General features: G+C 46.6%; 1 protein-coding gene across 4 annotated transcripts in view; it reads right to left on the bottom strand.

The window, feature by feature from the left end:
* Positions 1–25,970, bottom strand: part of LOC131260935 (trithorax group protein osa) — a 60,028-nt gene that overhangs the window by 2,093 nt on the left and 31,965 nt on the right. For 3 of the 4 annotated variants that reach the window (XR_009178172.1, XR_009178171.1, XR_009178173.1), the window contains one exon: positions 1,278–1,409. Coding sequence is in view for 1 of the 4 variants with exons in the window: in XM_058262796.1 (XP_058118779.1) it covers positions 53–1,409 (1,357 nt within the window). In the remaining 3 variants the exon portion in view is untranslated. Of the gene's footprint in view, positions 1–52; positions 1,410–25,970 lie in introns of those variants that run through there. The other variant, XM_058262796.1, reaches the window with a different exon arrangement.

The following is a 25,970-nucleotide window of genomic DNA, read 5'->3' as shown; positions in this document are numbered from 1 at the left end:
TGATATTTTCTAAATTATACAAATCTAACCGAATCGCAAACATTATACTTACGGCATGGCATTTAGTTTTGCGTTCAACTCTGCCCTCCGGTGTGCGGCCGCTGCAGCCGAGGTGGTCGGTGAGGATAGCCCAACTGGGACGCAGTTCCAACTGGGGTTGCCGGAGCTAGGACCTCCTCCTGCTCCTCCATTGCTGTCGTGACCAACCGATTGGGTGACGGTCGGCAGTCCGATCGGACCATGGAGTGAGTTGGACATATGATGAACCTGCTGCTGCTGAGGAATCGCCGACTGTTGCTGCTGCTGCTGCTGCTGGATGGATTGTGTCGAACCGGTAAGGCCTCCGCCCGGCTGCAGGATGTGTCCCTGCAGCTGGGCACTGTTCATCGAGGCCGACATAAGGTTAGCCGCCGCGGACGCTACCGAAGAGGAGCCGCTGGTGCTGGTGGAGGATGGTCCCGTCGAGTGGTTGCTGGCCGCGAGTCCGGCTGGATTGTGCTGTTGTTGCTGGGCAGCCGCCGACACCGCGGAGGACGATAAAGCTTGCGGTGGTACGACATGCTGCGGCGGTTGATGCTGATTGGGCGATTTTGGTATGTGGTGCACGGGCGGCGGTTGGTGTCCGATCAGTGCGCTCGCCGCCGGGTGTGGCGGTATCGGTGGTTGATGTTGCTGCTGCTGCTGCTGGTGTTGTGCTACTGACTGCGGGGCGACAAGCTGTTGCACCGGATGGTGGATGGAATTGAGACTCGGGTTCACAGTGTGTGGAGGTAATTGCGGTGGCGGCACGACTGCTGACTGCTGACTATGTTGATGCGTTTGCTGCTGCTGCTGCTGCTGCTGGGGAGCTGGTGGTGGGCTTATAAACTGCGGCGGTTGCATGTGATTGCCGGGCCCGCCGCCACCGCCAGCACCTCCGAGGACACCACCGCCGGGTTGGGGGGCGGGTCGCTTGTGCTGGCGTGCCGGGGCCGTCGGCGGCATCTGGTGCGGCATAAACCATGGACAGTCGGTGGCGGAGGCGGCGGCCGAGTTAGCGGCCGCTACGACCGTCGACGAGAAGCCCCGATGGTGGCCGACCACTGCCGTCTGCCCTGTGCCCGGATGCTGCAGATTGATCGCCGCCGTGTGGCTGTTCATTCCGTTCAGCGCCACGCTGCTTCCGGTCGAGTTGCGGCGTGCTAGAAGCGTCTCCTCGTCCTCTGACAGTGGCTGTTTCGGCGGACTTTGATGCTGTTGCTGCTGCTGCTGGTGTGGCGGCTGATCGTACTCCGGTGTGCTGGAGAGTTGTAGATCGAACGATCGCTGCTGCTGAAGCCGATGGTGATACTGAGGCCGCTGCTGATCGCTGCCGTTGGCGGACGGTTTGGTGCTTCTGTCAAACCGTGGAACACCCCTCACATCGACATCTGTTGCGCGGGGGGAAACAAACAAGAACGAAAAATACGCAAATGAGTACTACTCTCCTCTGTCTCTCGGTTCCTTCATAAGTTTTCTTTCTCTTTCCTCCGTTAAAGCCTTCACATGGGTGGGTGTATGCTAAAATCATCATCGCGCGTATTGTGTCATGCGGTGTCACAACGTGTTCAAGTCCCCCTTCCTTCCCTTACCCGCCACTTGACCAAACAAGGGGCTTATCGTTGGCCGATGACGAATCGTTTACATCCTATCCATGTCACCTCGGACGAGTCGCGCGGGTAATAAGGCACCATCATCACACCGTCGATGGCGATGGATGGATCCATCGATACCATTGACGTGGCAGGCCCACGGGAAGGCGACCCGAGGACGACCCTGCCCCACCGTCTGGGGTGGTTTGGGCGAGAGCGGAACACCTTGGAGCGCGGTAGACAAACCCCTACACAACCCCTCCCAAGCCGGAAAAGGGTAAACATTGCTAATATCTCCCCTCCCAGACAACGCGCACGCGTCAAGTGGTTCGCGGCTTCTTGGAGGGTGTACCTGCCAATTCTGTTTGTTGACACTTGGCACTTGGCTCTCGTGCGACTCCACAACCAGCGGTGGTGGTATGACACCACCGTGCGATTGTTTTATTTGCATTTGCGTACCGGTTCTCATGTCTCTCTTGTTTTCTATTCATGGATCATGATCCATTCAATGATTTCTGGTTGATGTAATTTTGGATCCCGTTTTATTACCTTGTTAATAATTTAAAAAAACATGTTGAAATATGAAAAGAAAACCTTCTTTAGTTTAGTCCTAGAAACAAATTAAAGTCATTAAAAAGTTTAAAACGAAATGTAACAACTTCCACATCCTGCTATAGCTTCATTAAATCAAGTTTTTAAAATATGTTCATACCATTACAGATGCACTACAGCTTCTAACTAAATTATGTTGTACTATTAAGTTTACTTCTATTGCAATGATTCTATACTTTAGAGCAACAAAATAGTCGAAGTGTTTTGTAACAAAACGTTCGCTTCAACAGCGTCAGTTCATTTGGCAGGGATTATGCTAACATTGCCCATGTAGAACGTCGTGCTATCGACACAAGATGCCGCACGTTCAAGCTACTTTCTATTCGTCGGTCCTTTATGCATTTCATCTGAGGAAACAGTGGAGCATTAAACGTTAGAATGGGTATGTCTACCAACATGACGTGCAACAGAAGGGTTCCATTTTCATTCGGCATCGTTCGCGGGGTCGTCGCCGTCGTCGTCGATGCACTCCACATCGATGACCAACACAAAACCCGTCGGTAGGCACAGATGACACATTGTCGGAGGAACACAAAAAGGGCCCACTGATGATCGGTTTCAATTTCCGCCAGGCGCGACTCCAATGTAATGTCGAAGGGAGGAGATGATTGCAGGGGGCGTAGGGCCCGTCGTCTCGTCCGAATGGACAAAGTTGGCCCGGCCAGTGTGTTCCCATATGACGCACGGCGGTAACTGTTGGCAGCAGTTGGACACACACACACCCTTTCATTGAACCGTCGAGGCGTATATTATTATTTGCAAGCACTAACCCGACGCGCCGAATAGATGCAACATTGGATGTCATTGACGAGCGTTTCGCGCGAAAAAAAACCTATGGTGGACAATGTTTGATGAAAGACGGTACAAGGGGTACTGGGGATTGCCTGTATGAACTGCAATCAGCTGTCTGTTGTACAGGACCTAAGACCCTCGTTCTTGGAGCAAAGGTTGATTGTTCAAATTTGAATTTTTACTGGAGTGTAGCCAGGATCAAATGGAGCGAAAGTATCATGTGCCTCACATCCTGAATCGAAACCTTCACAAACCAACGACATCTGGAGCATGAGTGTACAATGAAATTTTGCTTTAAATCTACAGAAGGCACAATTCAATAACGGTTGTTCGCTGTCCTAACTAATATCTAAGTCAAATTTGCTTAGAATGGCACTCGAAATTACATTTAATAAAAAGTTTCAAGTGTCTACACATAAGATAAAAGACAAGATATAAGTGGAACTTGTTTTGAAATACAATTTATGTTGGAAACCCTCGTTTCAAACGAGTGTCATTTTTAATTAATTTGAGTCTTGTATTTGTTATGATGCACCTTAACTCTTATCTTTCCACTGTGCCACTCGGGAAAAGTGAATACACCCAACACAGCGAGCAAAGTTAAACAAAAACCACATGTATCGGAAGATAAACATCATCAAAAAAAAAATTGATTAAAACCATCATAAGTTTGTTTGTAGCGAATCAAAACGCGATGGCGCAATTAGTAACGTGTTACGCAAAAGTACCTTGCGGGCGGTAGAGTCCGGCGTCGCTGTCCTCATCGATCATCGGAGGTCGGGCCCGAAGAAAGGTCGCGTCCGTTGTTTGTATCTTTGACCCAACATAAATATAACATCACGGAATTAATTCGCTTTACCCGTGTGTGTCTTCGAGGAAGCGTATCGGCGGTCTTTCGGTTGTGTGGTAATAAATGGCCTTCCATCACGAACGTAACAGACGGGTTCAGGTAGCGAGCCCACGATGACATTAACGAAGACGGGCGTCATTTTTCATGCCGGTCGCGGAATACAAAAAAAAACAGATTTTCCATTGCACGAGCGAAAACTGGGCGAAAATCTGGAATGGAACGTTTTTCCAACCACACCATCGCACTAATGTGATGATAATATAAATGGAAATGTGCCGAATCGTACGGTGGTGCAGAGACCGTACCATCATCATCATCATCATCATCACCGCGCTATTTAGTGCAGCACCATGTCTTCCGCCAGTGTCCTCCCAAGATACCAGCGGATGATCGTCGGATTTTGTTGTATGCTACTCCGTTGGGAACGGATACCTTCAATGTAACTCCAAAAGAAAAACAACACCCAACTCCCACGGTTTAGCCGGATTCGATAGAAGGTGGTGGTGGTGGTGGTGGATAAAGTGATTCATCACTCAACACCTTAAAACTGCCCGCCGAATTACGGTGCTCCGGTCTTTTCACGCCTTCCTCCGGCGTTGGGCCACAACTCCAATTCGAAATTGGCGAAAACTCGCTGAGGCAACGGAAGACTTTACGATCAAGCCTTCCGCGAGTGGTCGTAAGCTAAAGCGCCACACACATTTTTATTAAGTACAACGTAAAACGTAAAGTACGGAAAGGTAAAAAGTAAACACGGTCTGCCAAAATTCGTTGGAGTGTGGGAGTTGGCCGCCGTTGGAGTGGGTCATGCTGACGCGTGGTACGCGTGTTAAATAACCGAAGATTACAACATTATTTTGGCAACACTTTTGGTGTTTAATTTTTTTTTTCTCTCCCTTCTTAATGCGGCAACGTGATACGCCACTTTCATGGTACATTATCAGGTGCATTACGGGGATTGGGGCGGAACGGTGGAAGTGACGGCCATTAAACAAAACTGTGCGCGAGCAGGTAGGGTAGGCCTGTGAAAATGGGCAATTTTTCGAGCGGCAAAGGAAGGAACGGGGAAAAGGTGAAAAATAGGCAAAGATGTAGGTTAAACAGTGAAACTAAATCGCACCCATCGGATTTAAAGCGCAACGGCGGGGCAGAGAAAACAATCGATGGTAGGAAAGAAAAAGGGACCGAAACCAGACAAGAAAAGAAATCCCGCCTTCAATTGCAGAAGGGAAAAGGAACCGCAAATCTCAACAACAGCAAATCCACCGGCCAAAGCTTCGATGATGAAGAGGTTAGGTCACGCAATGCGCACTTTCCGTTGATCGCGAGATTGTTGTACTACCCAATGACCTCACTAAGTGTCCGTCGCCTCTTTCGCCGCTTTCTTGAGTTCGCCGGGGGGAGGTTCACGCGACCCTAAGCCCTGTACAATGTGCAACCACCTGTTTTCGCCACTACCCAACCCGGGTAAATTCCTACCAGCATTTCATTTCAGAGTCCCATTCAGACCTTTCCGACCTGGGAATTGGAGCTTCGTGAGTAAACGTTCCGAGCCATTGTTAAACGGCGTACAGAGGCGAAGAGAGGAAAGATTTCGAGACCATTAAGTTTTTCGTTTTGCGAATAAATATTTATTTATCCATTTTCCTAATCAATTGCTCGTTTTCGTCAATCAAACGCGGCGGTCGTATCGCGGCGAAGAAATAATGCTAATGTGTGCTTGATTGGAAGATTTGGTACCAAGATCGAAAGGGGGTCACAGTTAACGTGTTAAGATTATGAACAATGAAAACAAGACTGATTGCTTCAAGGGTCGGTTTCAGTTGTTTGCAGCCCAGATATATACCAATCGCAACAGTTCCAGAATCGTTGGTAAAAGTATTCTTTGTAAAATGTCCCACCATTCCCACCGCGAATACGACTTCTCAGAATGTGGAATATAGAGCGGTACACCTGCACAACCATATTTACCATTTCTTGGCAAGAGCCTCCAAAGGAGGACAGGTCGTTCAGACCACTGTAGGCAGCGCTAAACTTCAGTGCTGTTTGGAAAGTTTGCTCTCCAACCATGAGGCAGCCGCATAAAGTGAAGAAGACCACGCCAGAGTACTTCGCTGGGTGTGCGTACGCCGTCATGAATATCAATTGTGAGGCATAAGCAGACAAAAGCATCTGACAAACGGTACACTCGGTGGGCGGAATTGATGTCGTTGGGATCCACCGTAATGCCCTTTATGTCCCGTTGTAGGAAAAACATATTACCAACTGTTGAGCGCTTCTCAGCTGACATCATTTCAATCCTAGAAACTATTCAACTAACTTCAATCGTACCCGTTCGAATGGGTGATAGAAGAAGAATCGCAAAAGCTTATTCCCATGAGTAAATAACATTCGTCAGATGGAAAACAAATGCCAAAGTGAAGTGAAACCTTCAATTATGTTTTCTCCTTCCAAAACGCTACTGGACAGCGTATCGTTTACGCATTTGCACTAATTTGGTACTAATTTCCTCCAAGTGCTGCCCCATAATGACAGGTTTGACATACTAATCATCCTGTTTCACGCTAGAGTGGCGAACGATGAACATCTCCACATGTATGGATAGCCAAAGTGGCCTGTTGTTGTGTAAGAGGGGCAATTACTGTCGAAAATACGGATTTTGCTACAAGCCAAGTCGTTTATTGATAGATATTTTAGGATGTCTGATATTAAGTTTGGAAATTTGTGAAATATGAAGAAAAATAAATACAATTGAAATTTCATCAGAAACATTTATTACATCCATTCTAGACACGAAATAATTTCGAGCTCAAATGTTCGGTGAAGAAATAACATTTCCCGAGATAAACAGTATAACAGCGATTTCATGGGAATGGCATATTTTGCATGGAAAAAGAAACGTTACAAAGTTTGAATACCTTGAAGAGACAGACAGTTGCAGAAAAGACGTTCAGTTGGGTTGCAAAGTGAAGGAAAAACAATCTCTAACTGCTGTTGCCCGCTCCATTCGTACAGATATGTCTCTGCTGTTGCATTCGGTGAGCAATAGCTGCATCTTCCGACCGACCGGTGGTTGTTACAATGAACTGCTACGGCTATTAGCCACCTCCACGACACGATTCTGCGATTAGGCCGGCTAGTAAACTCTGCAATTCCCTAAACTGCCCACTGCCAGCGCTCTGGGAAGAGAACGCATCACGCAGTACAGTGGTGTGCATATAATTAAACCCGCCTCCCGTGGTCGGATCCACCCGCAACGGCCGCCCCTGCGGTAAAGTTTGGCCAGAGCGCACGAAAACAACCGGCAACATTGTAGTGTGTTTCAGAGGAAATAAAAGATGTTTCTCTTTTACCCAGACTGGCGTGTACTGGAATCACCGGTGGTCATTATCGTCTGACCTGCGCGGTTCTCCCAGGATGGAGTATCAATAAAAGCCCTGCAACTGCATGCAAAAGGGGCTCGTTTCGTTAAGCAATTGAGAGATCTTGCTGTTTGTACGTGATTCAATTATAGTCGCACGGAGCGTGTAAAATGGCAAATTTCTTGCGCTGTTTTTGAATCGGTTCGGTTTCGCGATCCCTTTCACCCAGGCTTTCTTGGAGGTCACGGATGCAAGCCCTCAACCAATGCTAACGCCGAGACGAGCCGGAGGTGAGAGATATCCGTAGCATCCTCATCCACTTTTGGAGAAGAAACTCAGCCAAAGTACCGAACAGAGTTGCCCCCCCAAAGGGATATTGCTATCCTGATCTGTCCTCGTTTTTTTCCTGACCTGAGGATCGAGAAGAAAAATAATATTTTTTCTCCCAATTCCGGTCGTTTGGAGCGCCCGAGAACCTTCGCACTGGTTCGATTCGGTTGAGGCAAGAAACGAACCGTCGAAGAAACATTCCAACGTGCGTTACCGGTCCCGCTCGGTTGTGATGAAAAAATCAAATTCTCACGCTTGCACCGCTCGCTTTTCCAGCCGTAGGACCAGGGGTCTCCAGGCCGCTGATTGAAACACGTCCGTATCCACCAACCTTGGTATGCCGCGTAAGTAATTGAACTCTCCTCCGCCCTCCGGAACGGGGGATTGGAGGTGGCAGTTGAGGCATTTTTTGAACTGTTTTTTACCTTGCAGGTGGTTGCGTGCAGATCGTGGAATTTGGTCATTAGGGTTCATTTTGCCAGGTATTTCCCTCCCCCCCGAAAAGCCCGGTACCGAAGTAGGTTAGTTCGAACATCTTAGGAACGGGTAAAAGGAGGTAACTTCGTTTAATCTCTCCACAAACTATACATGTTTGCCTTCGCTGCACGAACATTTTAGCGACTCCTGGTCACTCTCTCGGTCTAATGGAGAACCCTCAAGCTTCTGTTTTTGGCCAGAAAGAATAACCCTTATCCGCGTGGTGATCAAACTTCAGATGCCGAAAACCCCGACCCGGGCGTAGCGGCCCTTGAAACATAATTGATTTTTAATTGCAACGCGTTCCACGCATTCGCGATCAAGCGCCAGATCATCATGAGAGACTGGAAGGCTCATTCATCGTGAGTAGGTAGGCACATACACGTACGCACATGGCGCCTCATAAGGCGTGTTTGATATTGCCGCAAAACACCAAACGTTGCGTACAAACTTAAGCTTGCGGTGCGAAAACCATTCTGCGCGGGTTCGGAACGCCAAGAATGGCGTTGGTAAATACCCATACGAAATGTTCGGTTGTGTGTGAAGCGGCCAGAACCACATACCTCCGCGCGCTTTGGGTATGGTAGGCTGCTGTCGACATGGCGGTGGTTTCCAGTTCCGCCACACCTGTCAGGTTTTAAAGCAGCGCTCCGATCGTACCAAAGTATACTAAATCTAATCCAAACTGGTAGGGCAATATTAAGGGCAAGGCGCCGTTTACGTGTGAAACTGAGCTGAAGCGATCTGGTCGATTCCAAAAACCTGTTACCTGACCTCTGCCATTCTGTAATCAGTGCAGAATTGGCTCAAGACATCGCGAATGGTGTGTTGACTGTGAACTGAAACCTTTGCACCAGACGAATGGCTAGAGAACGGCTTTCGGAAGTCTAGAATATCCGCCAAAGGTTGTAATGATGCTCGTGCCTTTGAAAACAGACATCAATCGTGTTGGTTTGAATAAAGCAATTAACCTTCAATCTGTGCCCACACAAAACCATCGGAAATGGGCCAATCTTTTCAAGCTCACCCCAGCCAGTTAAACTTCCGCATCCCATGCTAAGAAAAGAGCGTCGAAATAGATCAGTTTCGATGATGCTGCCCACTTGACCAAAGATCAGAATCGCAACGGAATGCTCCAGCGCGATCTACCCGCCAACCATCTGTACCATTGTCGTCAACAGTTTGGACCGTGTGAAGAACCCTGAGAGATCGGACAGTTTTCTGCTTCGAAGCTAAGTCCGTTTTGGGGCGAACAATCTTCCATTTAATGGCAGTATAATCGAAACAATCTCGTTTCCCTCCGGTGCAATAATCCAACCGTGTTCGCTCGTGACTACATTTAGAGCCCACCATACCGGAAACAACGCGGTGCTGGTGGTGGATATAGCTTTAACGTAACTATCGGCGAACAGTGTCCACTGTTTAAAAGCATATTAATTCTGAGTAGGAAAACCGCGAATTATGACATCTTCCTTATGTCGTTGTTTCGAAGACCGCGAGGGCAGGCAATAAGGAAAAGCACTTGGTGCTATCAATACCGAATGTACCGTTTAGCTCGGTTTATGATAATTTATTACGATGGATAATAAAATGTTTCCGGTTTGGGGAAGACTTTTCGTTTGTGGTAATCAATTAATGTACACTAAAGTTCCTGCATTACCGCCATTTTTCCATCGATATAAAAAGTCTTCGAACAACCAAGATCAAAGAGAGTCTTTAAACAAAGATTGATTGATAACATGTAATTCCTCAAAAAGCATCTTTGGTTTCGCAGCTAAAGACACGAACAAGGGACTCAAAAACTCCGCCAATGGCAAACCGGGTTGTTTCCAAAGGGATCCATAAGTGCCATGGATACAAAATTGCGTACCACAATTCGACGCGCAATTAACTCGCACTTCTTATGCAACCGACACCCAGCTCTCTGTTTTAAGTTAATCGCCCCCGAGACGTAAAGCGAGAGCGGAAGGTGTGGTACGGTTGATACAAGATACGTTACCGGTTCGAAGGTGTTGCTGCTGCTTGAATTATTTTTTAAGCTTGAGCCCCGTCGTTTGCCAAATCGTTGTCGCCCGCCAACCTTTGTCTTCAACATAGGCGAACCAATTATCTTCAAGTCCCCGGCGACACTCGTTCGAGTAGGGTTAGGATGCTCGCTGGGGCTTGATGAAGCTGCAGAGGATGACATACCGAGCGCGTTTGATTTGTGGTTCCATCGTGATCTATAGTATGCTTATTGAATGCTCAAGCGTACTGAAACATTTATAGTTGATGTTTTCGTGTTTGTGAGAGTAAAACGATCAGGTACTGCAGGCCTCCACTAGGCCTCGAACACCAATCAAGTCCTACAAATGATCGACCGAGCATCGATGTTTGCGTCGTAGCCAGACTCTGAAACACTTGCCCAACGACACCACGGTTCATAAACCTTTCTCAAAGCCTTGTAACCTTCACTATGGTGGCAGCAACACGACAAGGGGTGACTGAATCGAAGCGAAGCGAGCCGATCGTCTAGCAGCGAGCTAACGCAACACGGCGTACCACACGACCTGCACCACGGATCAGCGACGGAATTTGGAGTACACTTGCTCGCTCACTTTGTCAACCTGTCAAGGTTCAGCCAGATCAGTTCGGAGCGATGGTGTGCCCTACAGGTGGAAGCGAACAATAAGCGAATAGGTACTGCCCAATACTGTTTCGCGCGAAAGGTTATGCCCTACGCGAGACGACGCGCCAGAGCTATGTTACACCACTTCCGAACCCTCTTGCTCTCACTCGAGCCTTCTGCTGCCACTGCCTGCGCCACATCAACAAAAGCGCGCGTATCGACAACTACCCGACAACAACCTGTGTTGGTGGTTACATTTCATCATGCGAGCAGTTTCAGAGTTCACCGAACACACCGGACAGGTTTTTGGAGCTAAGAGTAACCGGTTTGTTTGTTGCAACTATATGGTGCAGATTTTGAACCCGATCCATCAACCAAGTGGAAAGTGGCGTGTCAAGAGAATGCCAGCGATCGGTGCGCGCTTGTTGTATGCTATCTGGAGTACCTTTTCCACAGCGCAAAAGGTCTCCACGACGCAATGGGGTACGCACGAGTCGACATTTGCGCGTCCGGGTAGGTGACTAATGCAGTCCTCCGGGCAAGTGTTTAGAAGTATCCCTAAGATCCTTCCAAGAATAGTAACATTTTGTACGATAAATACAACGATCACAGTTTTTCAAGTGTCACTTGGCGAGGACCGAATCTGTGGCGATATTAACCTTTTGACTTCATAACTTCACCAACAAAACATATAGTAAAACACAAGCGAAATATGCAAACAAAGATGGCCAACCATCAATCCCACCATCGTTCGTGGACAAAATGTCAATATTGATCACCATTGGGTAAATAAACAAAAATAAACGCGGGCCAAGGTATGACTCAGATAGATATGATGACTTCATATGGTAAAAGCAAACTGCGAGTCAACTGTTTATGATGACCTCAAAAACACGTTCCTTCCAGCCCATCTCTCATATCCGTGCAAATCCACGGACGAGTTGGATGTTATATGTCAGGAGAATGTGCTTGATTTGTATGTGATACCTTGAGATTTAAGAGCTTTGCACTTTTCATACGATACGATACCATCTCTGGGAGGCGATAAATAAAAATACATTGCTGATGCTACCACCGAGTTCAGTCATTTTGCGGATTTCTTTCGTTTAAATCGACGCACATGAGTTCATAGATTTGACCAGTTGGTCTAGGAATGTCGAAGATGCCGGCAAGTTGTTAAACATATTGCGGCCGATTTGCTATGGTTTTACGCAACCGAAAGTGAAATCCAAACTTGCCCACCCCGCCCACCCACTCAGACCTCCGAACAGCAGGCGAAAATAAGTAGACCATGTTGAACTGGAACTTGGCGTGGCGAGTGAAAGTGGTCCAAAGAAGTACCTCAACTCACGCTTATAACCTCCTCCACCAGGCATGTATGCCACAATTTATCAATTTTTCCCGGATGAAAAATCCAACTGCACGAGAAACACTCCGGAGTATGGCCGTTCGTTTCGATTCTCCGAAAATTGGTACTGCCATAACAAAACAATTCGCCTTGCTGTACTGCACACTTGCCACGCTCCTCGCGTGCAATCCTTCCCCACGGAACACGTGGGTGGGCGGCACTTGGGGGTTTATGTGTGTTTTCCGAAGCGCCAATTATCATTACGGCGCCTTATCATTAGCGTTTCTAGGAGTTTTCTGGCCGTCTACCAAAGCGTTTATGTTTACAAACGAGCCATACACAGGCCATTGCAGGGGTGCGTACAACGCGTGTGGAGCATTTTCGTCCGCAGGGACACATTACACTTTGATCCTCAGTCAGCCACCCCCGGACCACGGACGAGTGAAAGCAAACGGTAGGCCGTATGTACATGTAGGGAAGTACAGACAGACGCGAAGCATGTACCACCATTGCCGAATCGCCTGCAAGAAGCCAAGGGTAAACCGCACATGTGTGTCTGTCGTCTCTGCGGAAGGTACTGTTGGCATATTTTTCCGTTTGCCCGTCCAACGTATAATTAGCGAAATTGCTCAATATTGGCTTACAATCACGCTGGGCCATCCAATTGACGATCGATGGAAGACAGTAGTTATGATATCGATCGTGATTGTTTTTCATTCATTCCTTTTTTTTTGCCGTGTTATTGAAATGGAATCGCCCCGAAAGGCAATCAATCAGGAAACATGCCACGAAGAGCAAACGTTATGGGGGCAAACTTGGAAATCAGTTTTGATTACAGGTGTGTAGTGGAAGAGAGACACTACTCGGCGAATTTTTATCTAAATTTGAAAAGGTTGACTAAGAATCAAACAGGCGGGCGAACCCATTTATAATAAGAAAAATTGATACTGTGGCAAAAGGACTTGAGTGTTTATTTATTTCCTTTTAATCGTCGTTGCAATTCGAATGTCTTATACATTTTAAAAAGAAAACAAAACCCACAAAGTTAAGATAATCTTTAAACGAAAAACAGTGCTGCCGCAAATGCGTGAGGTAACGTTAGATAACTCCCTTAAAGCGCACGCACAACCGTTCACCGTACTCCAACAAAATTCACGGATTGGATGGGAAGCCGAAACATTAGTAACATAAATCTAGCCCCAAGCGGCGGCGCATCTTCATCTATAATCGCGGCCGTCATCGTATATTGAGCTGAAGGTGTATTTCCCAACATTAAAAAACAGATTCCATTCCTTTCGATTTTCGACCTTTTCATGTGGCAAAAGGGTCCACACCAACACCGTAACAACCGCCACCAGAACCACCATCACCACCATCCTGCACTTTCGCTAACACGCATTTGCAGCGACTGTCGAACCAACCGAGCTTCGCGAAGTTCCCTCTAACAAAGAAAAATAGCCTCCACCAACTGACCTTTTCCGTAAAGCCGACCTTAACGCAACGTCGAAGACAAATTAAAGACCCACAACAACAACAACAAAAAAAGAGGGAAAAAAGAGTCCACTTAAAGGTAACGAAACAAATTATAACGCTAGCGCTATGGGCCACGGGAAAGAAGAAGTCCCATCTTGGAAGGAGAAAATCCGCTTCAGAAGAAGCGCTCTACTCGCTACACGAGCTTTTAGGTTAATTTATTTTCCCTTTCTAACATAGAACGCACAGTGGTTGCCGTGGCCCTTTGTCAAACGGTCCAGAAATCGATTTTTTTTAACGTTACAGCAACTTTCGCTTTTGTTCAAAACATCGTTTGATCCATCTTAAGATAGGAAGCGTTACAAGTTTCAAGACGGATTTAATGTAATTATTTTTGTTGCTTGCGAATCTTGAAAAACATCAGCTGAATGTTACACCGGTTAGCATTGATTGAAGAGTTGATTTTAAAGATGGCACGATCATGTCGTTCGCTCGGGTCCTACCTAAATCCAGAAACTCTACACACGGCCTCCACACCGTGGTGATGCACTCAAAATCCATCATCTTCGGGCTACAGCCAGTGCTTTATCCCTTAGTGTCCACAATCGGATGTATCACAGCTCACGTTAAAATGGTCACAACACACACACCCGAGCACAAGCTACTAGAAGCCCGTGTGGAGAGATCAACCGTGAAACGCAGTCCAATGAATACTGGCCACGGGGAGATGCATCTAGCATCTCCGAGGCCTAGGTGCCACCGACTTCTGCACTGGCTGGCAACGCTCCAGCCGGGCTTAGCCTTCTAAGCATTCCGAGCGCAGCGGAGGTTTGCTAAACTGGAGCAACCTACAAACACATTGAAACGTGCCCGTCAAATCGGGAAAATCAAGAAAAAGTTGCTCCGCACCGAACACGCCTAGGTGGAAGCTCGGCGGGATGCCAACGGAAGGGCAGACGGTCGGCTAAAGCCAGGCCCAGCCAACACTACCGAATCCATTGGAACCAAGTTTTTCCTACTCCACAGCTGGTCACGTTGGTCCGGAACCTGTTTGGGCGCTTCGGCTAGCGGCTTAGCCCAGGCATCCGGCCAGCACCTGTATTTTCACGGCTGCACCGCGGTTCGGTCGGTCGTCTCATCAAAACAGTTTCACTTGTTGGCCACCTACTCGTACGCTCGCTGCAAAAAATGGAAGAAGGCTCCGCGTCCGCTGGACCTGTTGTCCCCGAGTGATCGATCGTGTCAAGCGAGGGGGGACCGGGGTGAGGCAAAACCGGCTTCCGGGCAGAAACGCGGAATTCAATTCGCTATTAATCACACCGGTCGTGGTACCGGTTGGACATCGCTCCAGGTGGATAGGCAGGCAGTTGCAATAGTTTTACTTTTATTTTTCCAAATTGCGACACGAGCCAGGAATCCACTTGTCTGGGATTTGTAGGCATTTCTTCGGTGCCGGGTAAAGGTCAAAGCCTATTAGTTTCCCTGGGAAATCACGGATTTGATTGTCTCACGTTTGAAGACTATCCGGGCAATCTTCAAACATCATATAGCTAAAACGAAACTTTCGCTTTCGGAGATATATATTTTATGATTACGATTACGGTGATAGTTTGAGAGTAAACTATTCCAACAATAAGGAATCAACAACAAACAAACTTTCCAGATACCATTAGAGAATTTCATCATTTGACCACAGCTGCGTACACTCACTTGCACTCTCAATGGCATAGAAAGTACCGCTCAGAAATTAACGGAAAATGGTATCCCCGCCAATTTGCCAAATGGAGGAAGAAACCGAAAGTGTAGTTCCACCACACCGGCAGCGTTCGGGAGATAAGCCGTACCCCGGGCCGGACCCAGTGGTAGATTGAAAGTGTGCGCGCATCTATATGAGATTAAAAACTGAAAGTGCTCCAACCGGTACACCCAGTCGGTTTCATCGAAAAGAAAGTGTAGTTGGAGGAGGAGGAAGAGAGGAGAAACGTAGGGTACGGGCGGAGATAAACTCGCGGATATAAATGCAACTGCATAAGTGTTGTTTGCAATTTTCACTTCCCTTCTGAGTTCCCTTGCGGCAAAGGCAACGCGTCACAAGGTTGATTGGGAGAGGAAAACTATCATCTTTTCTGCGCTTCCGGTCCCGGAGGGGACTGTTTCCCGGTCGCCGAAGGGAAAGACATCGCGCTACATCACTTTTGCCACTCGGAGCCAGCCAGGGAAGTCAAATGTAGGTGAACTTCTTCTTTTCCTTGGTCCATCCCGGCTTCAGGGGAACCGGTTAACGGGCGAATCTGTGTCGTTCAAGGAATCCCCCGTACAATGTAGAAACTCAAAGGGATAATACCACAAATGAACAGTATTTATTTTCCCTCTTCGCTGCACCTTTGCAAGAGCCGAGACAATGAGGTTCCTAATGATTCAACGTTCCTAGACCATCTTCTTAAACCGGTCTGCTATAGTACCTTTCCTACGGAGGGTGAAGCCTACGACTTCGAAACTACTAAGGCGATGACAAATGGACTGTCAGGAGCGGAAAACGCTACCGGAAAACAGGCAGATCAGGCTTACCTGTGGGAGAAACGCAAAAGAAGATAAAGAAGTACTATTAGCACTAATGATCGAAAGTGGTCACCGAGAAGAGGCAGCATGAAACTGCATAAGGATGTCGGGAAAACGATATCCAATTGACCCCTGGACAAAACAAAGCAGGGACTGAGATGCGGCTCCAACGATTACCACCCTTTTCACAATGGAACTCCCGGCCCCGACAAAACCGACATCTAATCACTTGAGGCAGCCATACGTGGCGCGGTTGTTCGGGTGAATCGGATACCGCCAAGCAGACACCTTAATAACAACCCGCAGACACCAGAAGACGCTCACCCTCACTCATGAACCGGTGGACATGCATGACTTTCACTTTTTGACGTGTTTCGAACGCCTCCGGTCATGGGATGGGAGGCAAAAGGTCGAACTCCGGCGGGAACTCCAACCGGCCTACGGAGTTGCGCAGTTGGATTGACCCATCGGGTGTACTCATCTTCTCCTGTGCCGGACACGCACGAACCGAGGGCAGCGGATATGTTGCTGATCACCCCGAACGACGGCTTATTGGTCGAGATGAGTGCGCTGAACTTTGACTCTCCTGGAACGAAGAGTAACGAACGCCTCATCGATGATGTGAGAGCTGTGCATATGACTTATCGACCAGTTGCCGGACCGGATTTTGCGTCGGAAAACGAGTATGCTGATGCACCTCCTTCCGTTAAGCCATGAACTTCACATTCAACTGTGATTCGTATCGACTATAGGGGACATGTTTATGAGGCAGAGACAAATGAGTCGGTAATGAAAGGTTAGTGTGTAATAGCCCGCGTTGTTACAGCTTTCTGTTTCGCAGCTTGGAGTGTTTCTTTTTTCACAACCAGCAGTCAATCACATTAAACAGTTGATGGGTTAACATGGGAAAGTTAACCCGTACATCGATAAATCCTATATCCGATGTTGCATTAGGCAGGTATTTCACAGTGGACTGTGAAATATCATAAACACCACACAAACGCTTTCCATTGGACGGAAACTGCTGCTTTCCCGACCCGTTCTATTCTCTGGCCCATTACTTAGTTAAAACCCGTTTCGAGACACCGAGCCCGAACCATGTCATTATTCCTCATCAATTGCATATCATGTTCCGATAGAACGACGCTCCGTCCATCGAATCCATAATGCATCTCTATTGAATGAAATCGAGCGGGTCGATAGCATCGACAACACGAGCGTATCAATTCGTCCTATTGGGTAGATTGATCTGTTACATAAATTCAATTGACCACTTCAAGAATCGCTCATTTAGATACCGATCGCCGCTCGGCATCGGGCCAGCGACACCCGTTCGTTTCCGGTTCGACGTCACACGATTCGCTTGTAAATGAAATCGATAAATTCAACATTGAATGGTGAATGTGCAATGGAACATGATTTCGGTGTACAAACGATGATGCAATTGAAACATTCGATCGAGTTATCTATTTAATTGATCGACAGAATGCTAATTGATTGGAAGATCGTTCTCGATGATGTCCGTCAACGATGGTATAGATAAAGAACGTAAAATTGCGGTGGGAAAATTGAATGTAGTTTACAGTTGTTCATTTTAGTTTTAAAGTAGAGGCAAGAAGCTTCTTAAACTAGATTATCTTCCGGAACAATCAATGGAATCGAATGACGAATGCAAATTTTGAAGGAAGATTTTAAATCACCCAGTGAAATTTTTGTTATTTCTCTTCTTTGTTGTGTGTTCGACCACACTTCTTTTTCATCTCATTCCCGGCTTCCGGTTTGCAGTGAAGTGATAGGCGATCAAAGTTTCACTTTTCACTTTTCCACAAAGGGGATGGTGGTTTTTTGTTCGGTTTCGCTAAAGGAAGAGCCACACCATCTACACCGCAGAACGGCTGCAGCACTGGTTGCAAAGAAAGGGAGCAGGCCGGCAAGTAAATCACGATGGACACCACCATCGTGGAACCTCCTCACGATCATGCGCGCTTTTTTTGCGGTGAGTTTCGGGGGGGGGGAAAATGAGAACAGCAATGTAACAATCGGCTCGCGGGCGGAACACACAAAGGGTGGAAACGCCGTTTCGCGCCGGTTCGTTCGGGTTTCCGGTAAGGCAGGAAAAAGTTGGCCCGCCGAGAGTGATCTAATTGTGATCTAATTGTGTCAGTTTTTGTTGCTGTTCTTTTGTTTTTCAACTGTCCCATCGAATTGTTTCGTCGCAAAATGAATGTTTCATCGGCAGTGCTTTGTTTTGTTTCGTGGCATTCAATTGGTCAGTAGTGTTTTAATGTATTACTATTTTGTGACCCACTGGAAAGAAAGTTTGTTTTCCGTAAACCATTATCGCTATAAAACATTATAAAAACCGTACCATAAAAGGGGAGGAAGATCAAGAGAGAAAAGAGAAAAAGCAGTGGCTTCTCAATTTCCCACCAACTGCTCTAAATTAAAGTATAAAATTTCCCCAACTCCATTAAGACACCAGATCATTGAAAGAATAAAAAGTTGAAAATTACTACGAATAAAATCTCAAACAATAACGGCAATATAAAAGAATAACAGAAACACCTTAATTCTTTCAAGTCAAGATATGCGAGTTAAAAATTAACCCAAGAAAGCGTTCAAAATGCTAAGACAAAACACCTCAAATTCCTTTCGACATGGTTGAAGAAATCCGCAGTGAAATCGAAACCTCTTTCTATGTACGCCCCTACTTACCCTAGCGGAACCCAATGTTACCTCTTCGTAACCTTTTCTTCCTGGATTTCATTGTGATTTTATGCTCAACCCATTCTTAGGCGTGATTATTATGCAAATCACGCTCAGCACACATTGAGAGGGTACGAGGTAAAGAGGAAAAGCCCGCCGTTTTGTCGAACATAAAAGAAGGTGAACATAATAAGGCATATCATCCCTAGCGAAAAGTAACCCAACTTTCGACAAGGCAAGTATACAGTGCTGCCACAAAACGGTGCATGAAACAGTGCACCATGCAACGGATAATGTTTGTTGACTCCCATACACCGTGGCGCAGATGAACAGTGACTATGGAACACACATATTGACCGAATTTAAAACCTCACCATAATCCGAACGATCAGTTTCCCATCTAGATCAACACCACACAATGGGAGGGAAGCCTTTTTTTCCCCTGTGCGGACGCCAACTGAAGCCCGCTTTCCAAAGGATTCTGGGTTCAGAGGTGAGTCCCAGGTCCCTGGCTATCGAATTACTTCGCACTGACATTATGTGGCTCATTACAAGTTGTCTGTTATGTTCGGCTGGTACCTCTCTTGATGCTCATTTTCCAGACGGACCACGATCTCACACGAGAATTGTATGAGAAGTATCCATTTCCATGAACTTGATGATGAACTGTTACCACTGGAGCTTCTCAAATTTCCAAGACAGTAACGGATAGCAGCAACGGTAGCCCTCTTCTCCTCTTATAATGGTGACCCTTAAAAGGGAACGCCATTCAGGGTAACATCTACTATTCGCTTTTGTTTGACGTGCATCGATTGCATTCGTCTTTTGCATTCTGGTGTTTCTCTTCAAATTGGCTGATAAACAAGTAGCTGATGGACATGACAAGTGGAATAGTTCCGATGGCCATCTGGCCATTTGAGCAATGTATGTCTAAAACAAATTCATGCAATGTTAAGGGGTCTTTTGAGAAGTGGGAGACGTTGTAGGAATTAATTAAAAACCTCCACATCATTTCACGAAAAAGCGTAGAATGAGTTTTGTTGGAAAGCCATGTAGCCATCTGTCACTCATGTGAAAATTTCGTTAACCGTTTCCTTCGTTACCCCCTCCGTTGCCCGCTAATGAGTTGGGGATGCATATTTTCATCGTGCTGGGCAGATTTCATGCGGACAACTCGCTCCTGAAGACTACGAAACATATGATCCTCACTGGACACAGCGTTGACCTTCGGCAAACACAGGCAGCACGATTAATTAAAAGCGTGTCATCGCAATGTCGAATAGTGTTGTGCACCGTACCGGATCCAATTAGAGGGGGCCGGCTCGAAGGGTAAAGTGAGAGCAAGACGCATCGCCACGGGTGGCTTACGGCGGGATCTCAAAGAAGCATCTCCGATGTGGTCGGCAAAGAAAATGCTAAGCTAATGCCGATTCCGACAATTAATCCCATTTCAAACAGCTTGACTTTGGCAAGATAAGGGTCGAGGGTTGGAGGCATTACCCCGTGAGAATTTGTTTAGATTTTTCCGCCTCGAGCCATCAGCCAAGAGCCAGGGTACAAATTTCTTCCGCTCGACCTAAGCCCATGTCCGTGGTGTGCTTCGTAGGTACCGTGCCGGCAATTAGACGATTAATTTTTACGACACAAAATAAACTTTCTCCAAGCGCCCCGAAACGAGATTTTCTCAGCTACCATTGCAGCTATTTTCCACACAAAATCCCACAAGGTCGGGATCGGCGTTGGTAAAAAGGGCTGTAATTATCGTTACGATCTCTTTAAGTGTGTGAGATTGTTGCAGAATTTCTGTGGCAGATCCGAGAAGGAGACCTCAAGTTGCGTCACGTCTGCTTACTATTTATCGGGTGGTGCTTTTCCCACTAATTTATGCCCACAACCTTTCAACTTGCCTGTAGTGCTCACGAGTGGATGCGAAAGATTTTTCAAGTGGCTTCTCGAGCCCGAGGCTTGTGACGAGCGATTTGCGGCAACCGCATCCTTCGTGTCACAACGAAGTCGACGATCCGATTCGGGTCGTCTGCCGGCTCGTTATCGCAATCGTTACCGTAGCCATAACACTCGTCCTGGTCGACATTTGTGTCATTTCGACGACGACGACGACGACGACGACGTCGAGATGACGGCGATCTGCAACGCTGTCATGTACAACGGTACAATAATCACGTTTCGCCGGGCGCTTCTGGCATCTGTGACCTACACAGGGGAAGTTAAAACCACCCAGCACAACTGAAACGATGGAAGCCACAATTTGAAATTCACCCCCGCGTTCACCGTGAACATCGTCATCATCGTCGTCAACAGACAAGCAGAGTATTTTGTGGAGTGTGGAGGCTTCACAAACAACCTTTCTCTTCGGTAGTTCTCGAGCAGTGGCATTAAGATTTTGATGAAACCAGGCAAACCGAAGAAGATACCTATCCGAAATGGAGTGCCAACGCGGGGGCAAGGGATTTTTCCCCAAAGACGAGAAACCGTGATTACCGATGGCGGCGTGACATCAAAATATTCATTCCCTCCCCCTGAGCTCCTCCTTGCCGTGCCCCCACGCGATGGCTCGAAAGTCAAGACATGGTTGCGGGCGGGCCAGTTGAAACATGCCAGGAATGTTGAACGCTCCGGTCTACCTGGGGACACAACAGCCACGAGGATAATGATTGCAGCAATGGGGTGTAATGAGGAAAACTTTACCGAACACGAACCGATGCACGAATCCCATTAGAACCGAAGGGAGCAGATTAAGACATCGTTAGTGCACTGGAAGCAGGATCTACACCAATATCTATCAATAATGTTTGCCATAGAAACACAAGCATAAGAGACACTGAGACATTATGATAAAAGCATGCCCATCAAACATAAAACGAGAAGACAAACATCATGTGACTAGTATTGCACGAGATACGAAAACTCATTAAAACTCCAGCCAAGGGTATAACAAACAGCGTACAGTTTTAATCAAACGTACATTGAAATATTAATTTGAAAAATGTATGTAAAAAATAATACTTCTCAAAAACTTTAAACTAGCATTTTAATTGAAGTTAAAATGGATCATAAGTTATGCATAACCGTTTACAACTGATAAACGAATGAATGCAATGAAATGTATAAAATGGGGATCGTAAAACTGATTTGAAAATAATTAAACAAAGCTACGCGCAATCTAAAATGCATCCAACATGAAAGCCAGGTCCTCCGAGGAGGCTTTACGACACATACATAATTAAAATGGCTAGAGCTGGTTTAATCCGAACGAAATGACCCATTCCAAACGATGTGAAATGTTTTTCCTCCACAATAACGTTGATGTCAGCGTTGAAGAGAGAGAAAACGAAAAAACAAACCGAACCATTCTGCCGCAATATCCTCTTTTCTCCCTCATTGTGCAAATGCAGTTCATTACGTGACGACCTTATTTTTGTGTTTTTTTTTTCTTTAACAAGGAAGGGTGGAACCCCCGAAAAGCCCGGTGACAACTTGCCGCTAATTGTGACGAAATGGAAAATTAGGCTGCCTCTCCGTTCTGCATCGATCGGCGGGTGGTGGTGTGGCCGCCAAACGTTTTCAGCGGCGTTTAATTTTGATGCCGTTTGCACTAAACGGTGGCGAGAAAATTAATTTCCAATGCCACTTTCGTTCTTTCCTCTGGGCGGTGATTTCGCTTTTTCAAGCTGGCGAGCCTGAAAAGTAGAACGCGAAACGCTGTCGTCCTCGAGGCTGGGGCTGTACCGTTAATGTGGGACGGAAGGTGAGTAAAAAAAACATGGGAAAGGTATTGGAAAAGAGAAAACTGGTAGAACATTTTTTGAAGCGCATAAAATTTTTCGAAAAAAAACACTCCTTTCATATTCTAATGAAGCTTCATCGCCCCCGAAGCAACAGGCTCGTGTAGGGTAAGTTTGGAATACCATGAGGGACAATTTTGCTAATGGAAAATTACTAAATCAGCTTTCTCTTTTAAACGTTTCGATGGATGATTTTAGCTATAGTAGGTAACAGTTGAAAACAAATTTATGATAGGAGAGAAAAAAAATAATCTTGAGCATTCTTTTAAATAAAACAGAGCATAATTTTGTTTTAGTTTTGTTAGAGACACACAAAACATAGCAAGAAATATCATGCGAAGCTGCATGTAAATAATAAAAAAAAACTTGAAATTCAAACCACTTAATTTACTTGCAAATGGCCAAAAACAATCAACTGAAAGATGTTTCCTCTGGATTAAAAACAACCTTCGGTGAGAAGAAGGACAAGCACGATGTGGAAGCATACAAACATATGAAACATGCACTTCAGGTCACCCTGCTGGTTTTCTTTGACGGTGTCGTGAGCCTCGAAGCCAAATGACAACTTCCGGATGGGCTCCATGAGTCATCTCCTACACGAAGACGACGTACATGGGTCCTCACGAAATGCAGCTCACGAGCCGGGACGAAACAACATATTTTACCCTAGACGGGGGGCTGTAACATTGGAGCCGGTGGATAAGTGGAGGGAAGACGGCAACCCAGTAGTGACATTGAACCTTCGTCCGAAGTTCGTCCGGCGACACAACAGTTGCGGCTGTCGCTCACCGGAGTCATCGTTCAGATCGACATGCGCATTGGGGCACCTCCAAATGGTTCCAACACGTCCGGGACGTGCACGACCGTTTCTTCCACAGTGTCATCACACGCACGCACTCGGTAGCCCCAAGCGGAGGATATAAGGAAAAACATGGTCACCTCGGGGCCCTCGGGGTGTGTGTGTCATTGTGGACATTATTCCAATACGGCGACGCAATCGGGCGGATGTTGGTGCCGTAACGCTGCAACGCGACGTACTGCGATGGTCAGAGTTCCCTGGAGTACTTGCAGAAGCGACCGACAACCAAAATCGCCGCTCGCCGGCCCTGCCCTCCATCCTCATACTGGGGGGGTACGAGGCAAGGGCATATGCACAATGAGCATGTTGCACACGTAGCAACAACAGCAGTTCACGGGCCACAGGGTTTACACATCTTTTACATTTTTATTTTATCCACCACGGAGAAACATACCACCGAAGGTGAAAAGAAGACGTTGGCCTCTAAAGTCGTCATCATATCGACCGAGGTTATACGGAGAGGCTTCCATCCAAAGGCGGGCTGAATACGGTCGATGAGTAATCGAGCCAACGATGAGCGGTTGCTGCTGCCTTCATGGAGCCAATTTTTATTTTATTCCATTGCGTGACGAAGAATTTCTTATTGACAAAGAAGGGTTCACTGAGGTTGGATGTGCCCTTGAGCAACAAAAAAAAATGATCTTCAAGTATAAGGTCAGCTGAGGGTGAGAAGAGAATGTCAAATCTCAAATTTGACATATTTATTGCACTTTATTATCGATTCGCATTTGCTTCATAATTTATTTTACTATTGGTGTTTTGCATATTTCCCGGTATGGTTGTAAATAGACATAAACTAATTCGAAAATCAAATATGTATTAAAGCCTCAGTGTGGCGTTTGCCAAAGAAAGGAAACTATTAAGCCGTTCAGCAAAGTCTGCAGATATCTGATAAGACGACTGAAAGGCGCCAGCTATGATTATGTGTACAATAGCATAAAGCAATTTAAATATTAAATTATCCTACACACACATAAAAATAAAAAACAATATTACTCATTTTATCATGGATACGCTCAAACCGAACACGATTCGCGAAACGGCGACGCGAGAAAGTGCAACACCCCCCCTTGGGAAAAGGGAAAGAGTTTCCGCCGGGTTTGGGGGCCCATGCCCGGTTGCGGTGTCGGAAGGATAATTTCGTTCGATCGACCCCACAACCACGGACCCCGCAAGCGGTGCTCCGTTCGTCTTCACTTTCACCGCTTATAAAACATGCGTATTTAACTGCTTCCACATCTTCATAATTATATGCTCACCGGGCGAAGGAAAGCGCGGTGGAGGAGGAGAGGGGGGTTGAGATTCAAATGGAATGGTGATGGTGTATGCAAAACGAACGAGACAATTTTGAGGTTAAAAATCGAAGACGTGGAAAGAGTGAGTGGCGGGGAAAGAAAGACACATCCCAGAGCATAATGTTACCGGTTTGTTCTTCGCTTTGCGGTGTATTTTGTTTTCCCCTCCCGTATTTTTCACTTTCAACTTTATCGACCATCTCCAAACTTTCGAACGCGCGATGATCCAGCGATGGGACATGCATGCGGCGGAAGAAAAGAGCATCATCCAAGTTGCTTGCAATGGAAAAAAAGGAAATAATTGAGAAAAAACAAACTCGATGCCTGCTGCAGTCTTTTTTCATTGTCCTCTCGCCATCAATCATGGTTCGATCGGAAAAATTCACCACAATCAAGTCGGGGAGCATCTTTCTCGCCGGGTGCACGTGCTCGTCTCCACCGTACCACCCCGTGTCTCTCTCGTGTCGGTGGTGGTAATTTCACTGGTCATTTAATTTTGGACCTGCTGCAACATCCCCCCAAACACACCCCATCGTGCGGCGATCGTCCATCACATCGTTCCGGGAGGCGCGAGAAAACTTACCTAAAAAAAGAAAGAGAAAAGAAAGAGACACACACACGGTTAGTCAAACAGCAGCGAATGGAGCCATCATCATTATTGGTGAAAATTGCTTAAAAAGGTGTAGCATTATGTTGCTTCTTCCACCCACTATCAAACCGTCACTCCCTCACCCCCAACCAAAACCCTTTCCGAAACCCTCCGCCCAGGTTGCGGTTTGATCAATCAAACACGATCGAATCTCGGGTGCGCAAGTTCGTTGATTTTAATTTTTATTACCGCTCGACAATCTCGAAGCTTGCGTCCCGCCCCGGCTACTGGACTATCCGGTTGATTAATTAAGATTTCCCTTCGTCAGCCAGCCTTACGAAAGCTACCGCCGGTTCGATACGTTCGATGAATTCCGTCGGAATGCTTCACTATGGCTCCACGGAGCGATTTATTCATGAGATGACAGTGGGCTGACAAAAAACCAAAAAAAAAACAACAATTTCGTCAAATCAGCCCTTCCTCGGGGCGAAAACAAAGTGTCAGTGCCTTTAGGATGCCTCGCACATGAAGTAACACGATTTGCAAGAGAAAAGAGCACTCCCCCCTTTCGGAAAGCGACAACCGGACGACTTTCTCACTTTCACGCAAAACTGTGGGGCTTGCCCATCGGAAGCGACCGGCCGATGTCGTATCAGCTCGGTTTTGACCAACAAGGGCGCTGAAGACGGGATTAATA

This window comes from Anopheles coustani, chromosome 3 (genome assembly GCF_943734705.1).
Source record: "Anopheles coustani chromosome 3, idAnoCousDA_361_x.2, whole genome shotgun sequence".
Taxonomy (NCBI): Eukaryota; Metazoa; Arthropoda; class Insecta; order Diptera; family Culicidae; genus Anopheles; species Anopheles coustani.
The sequence above is the reverse complement of the archived record's forward strand: the minus strand, read 5'-3'. Positions and strand labels throughout refer to the sequence as shown.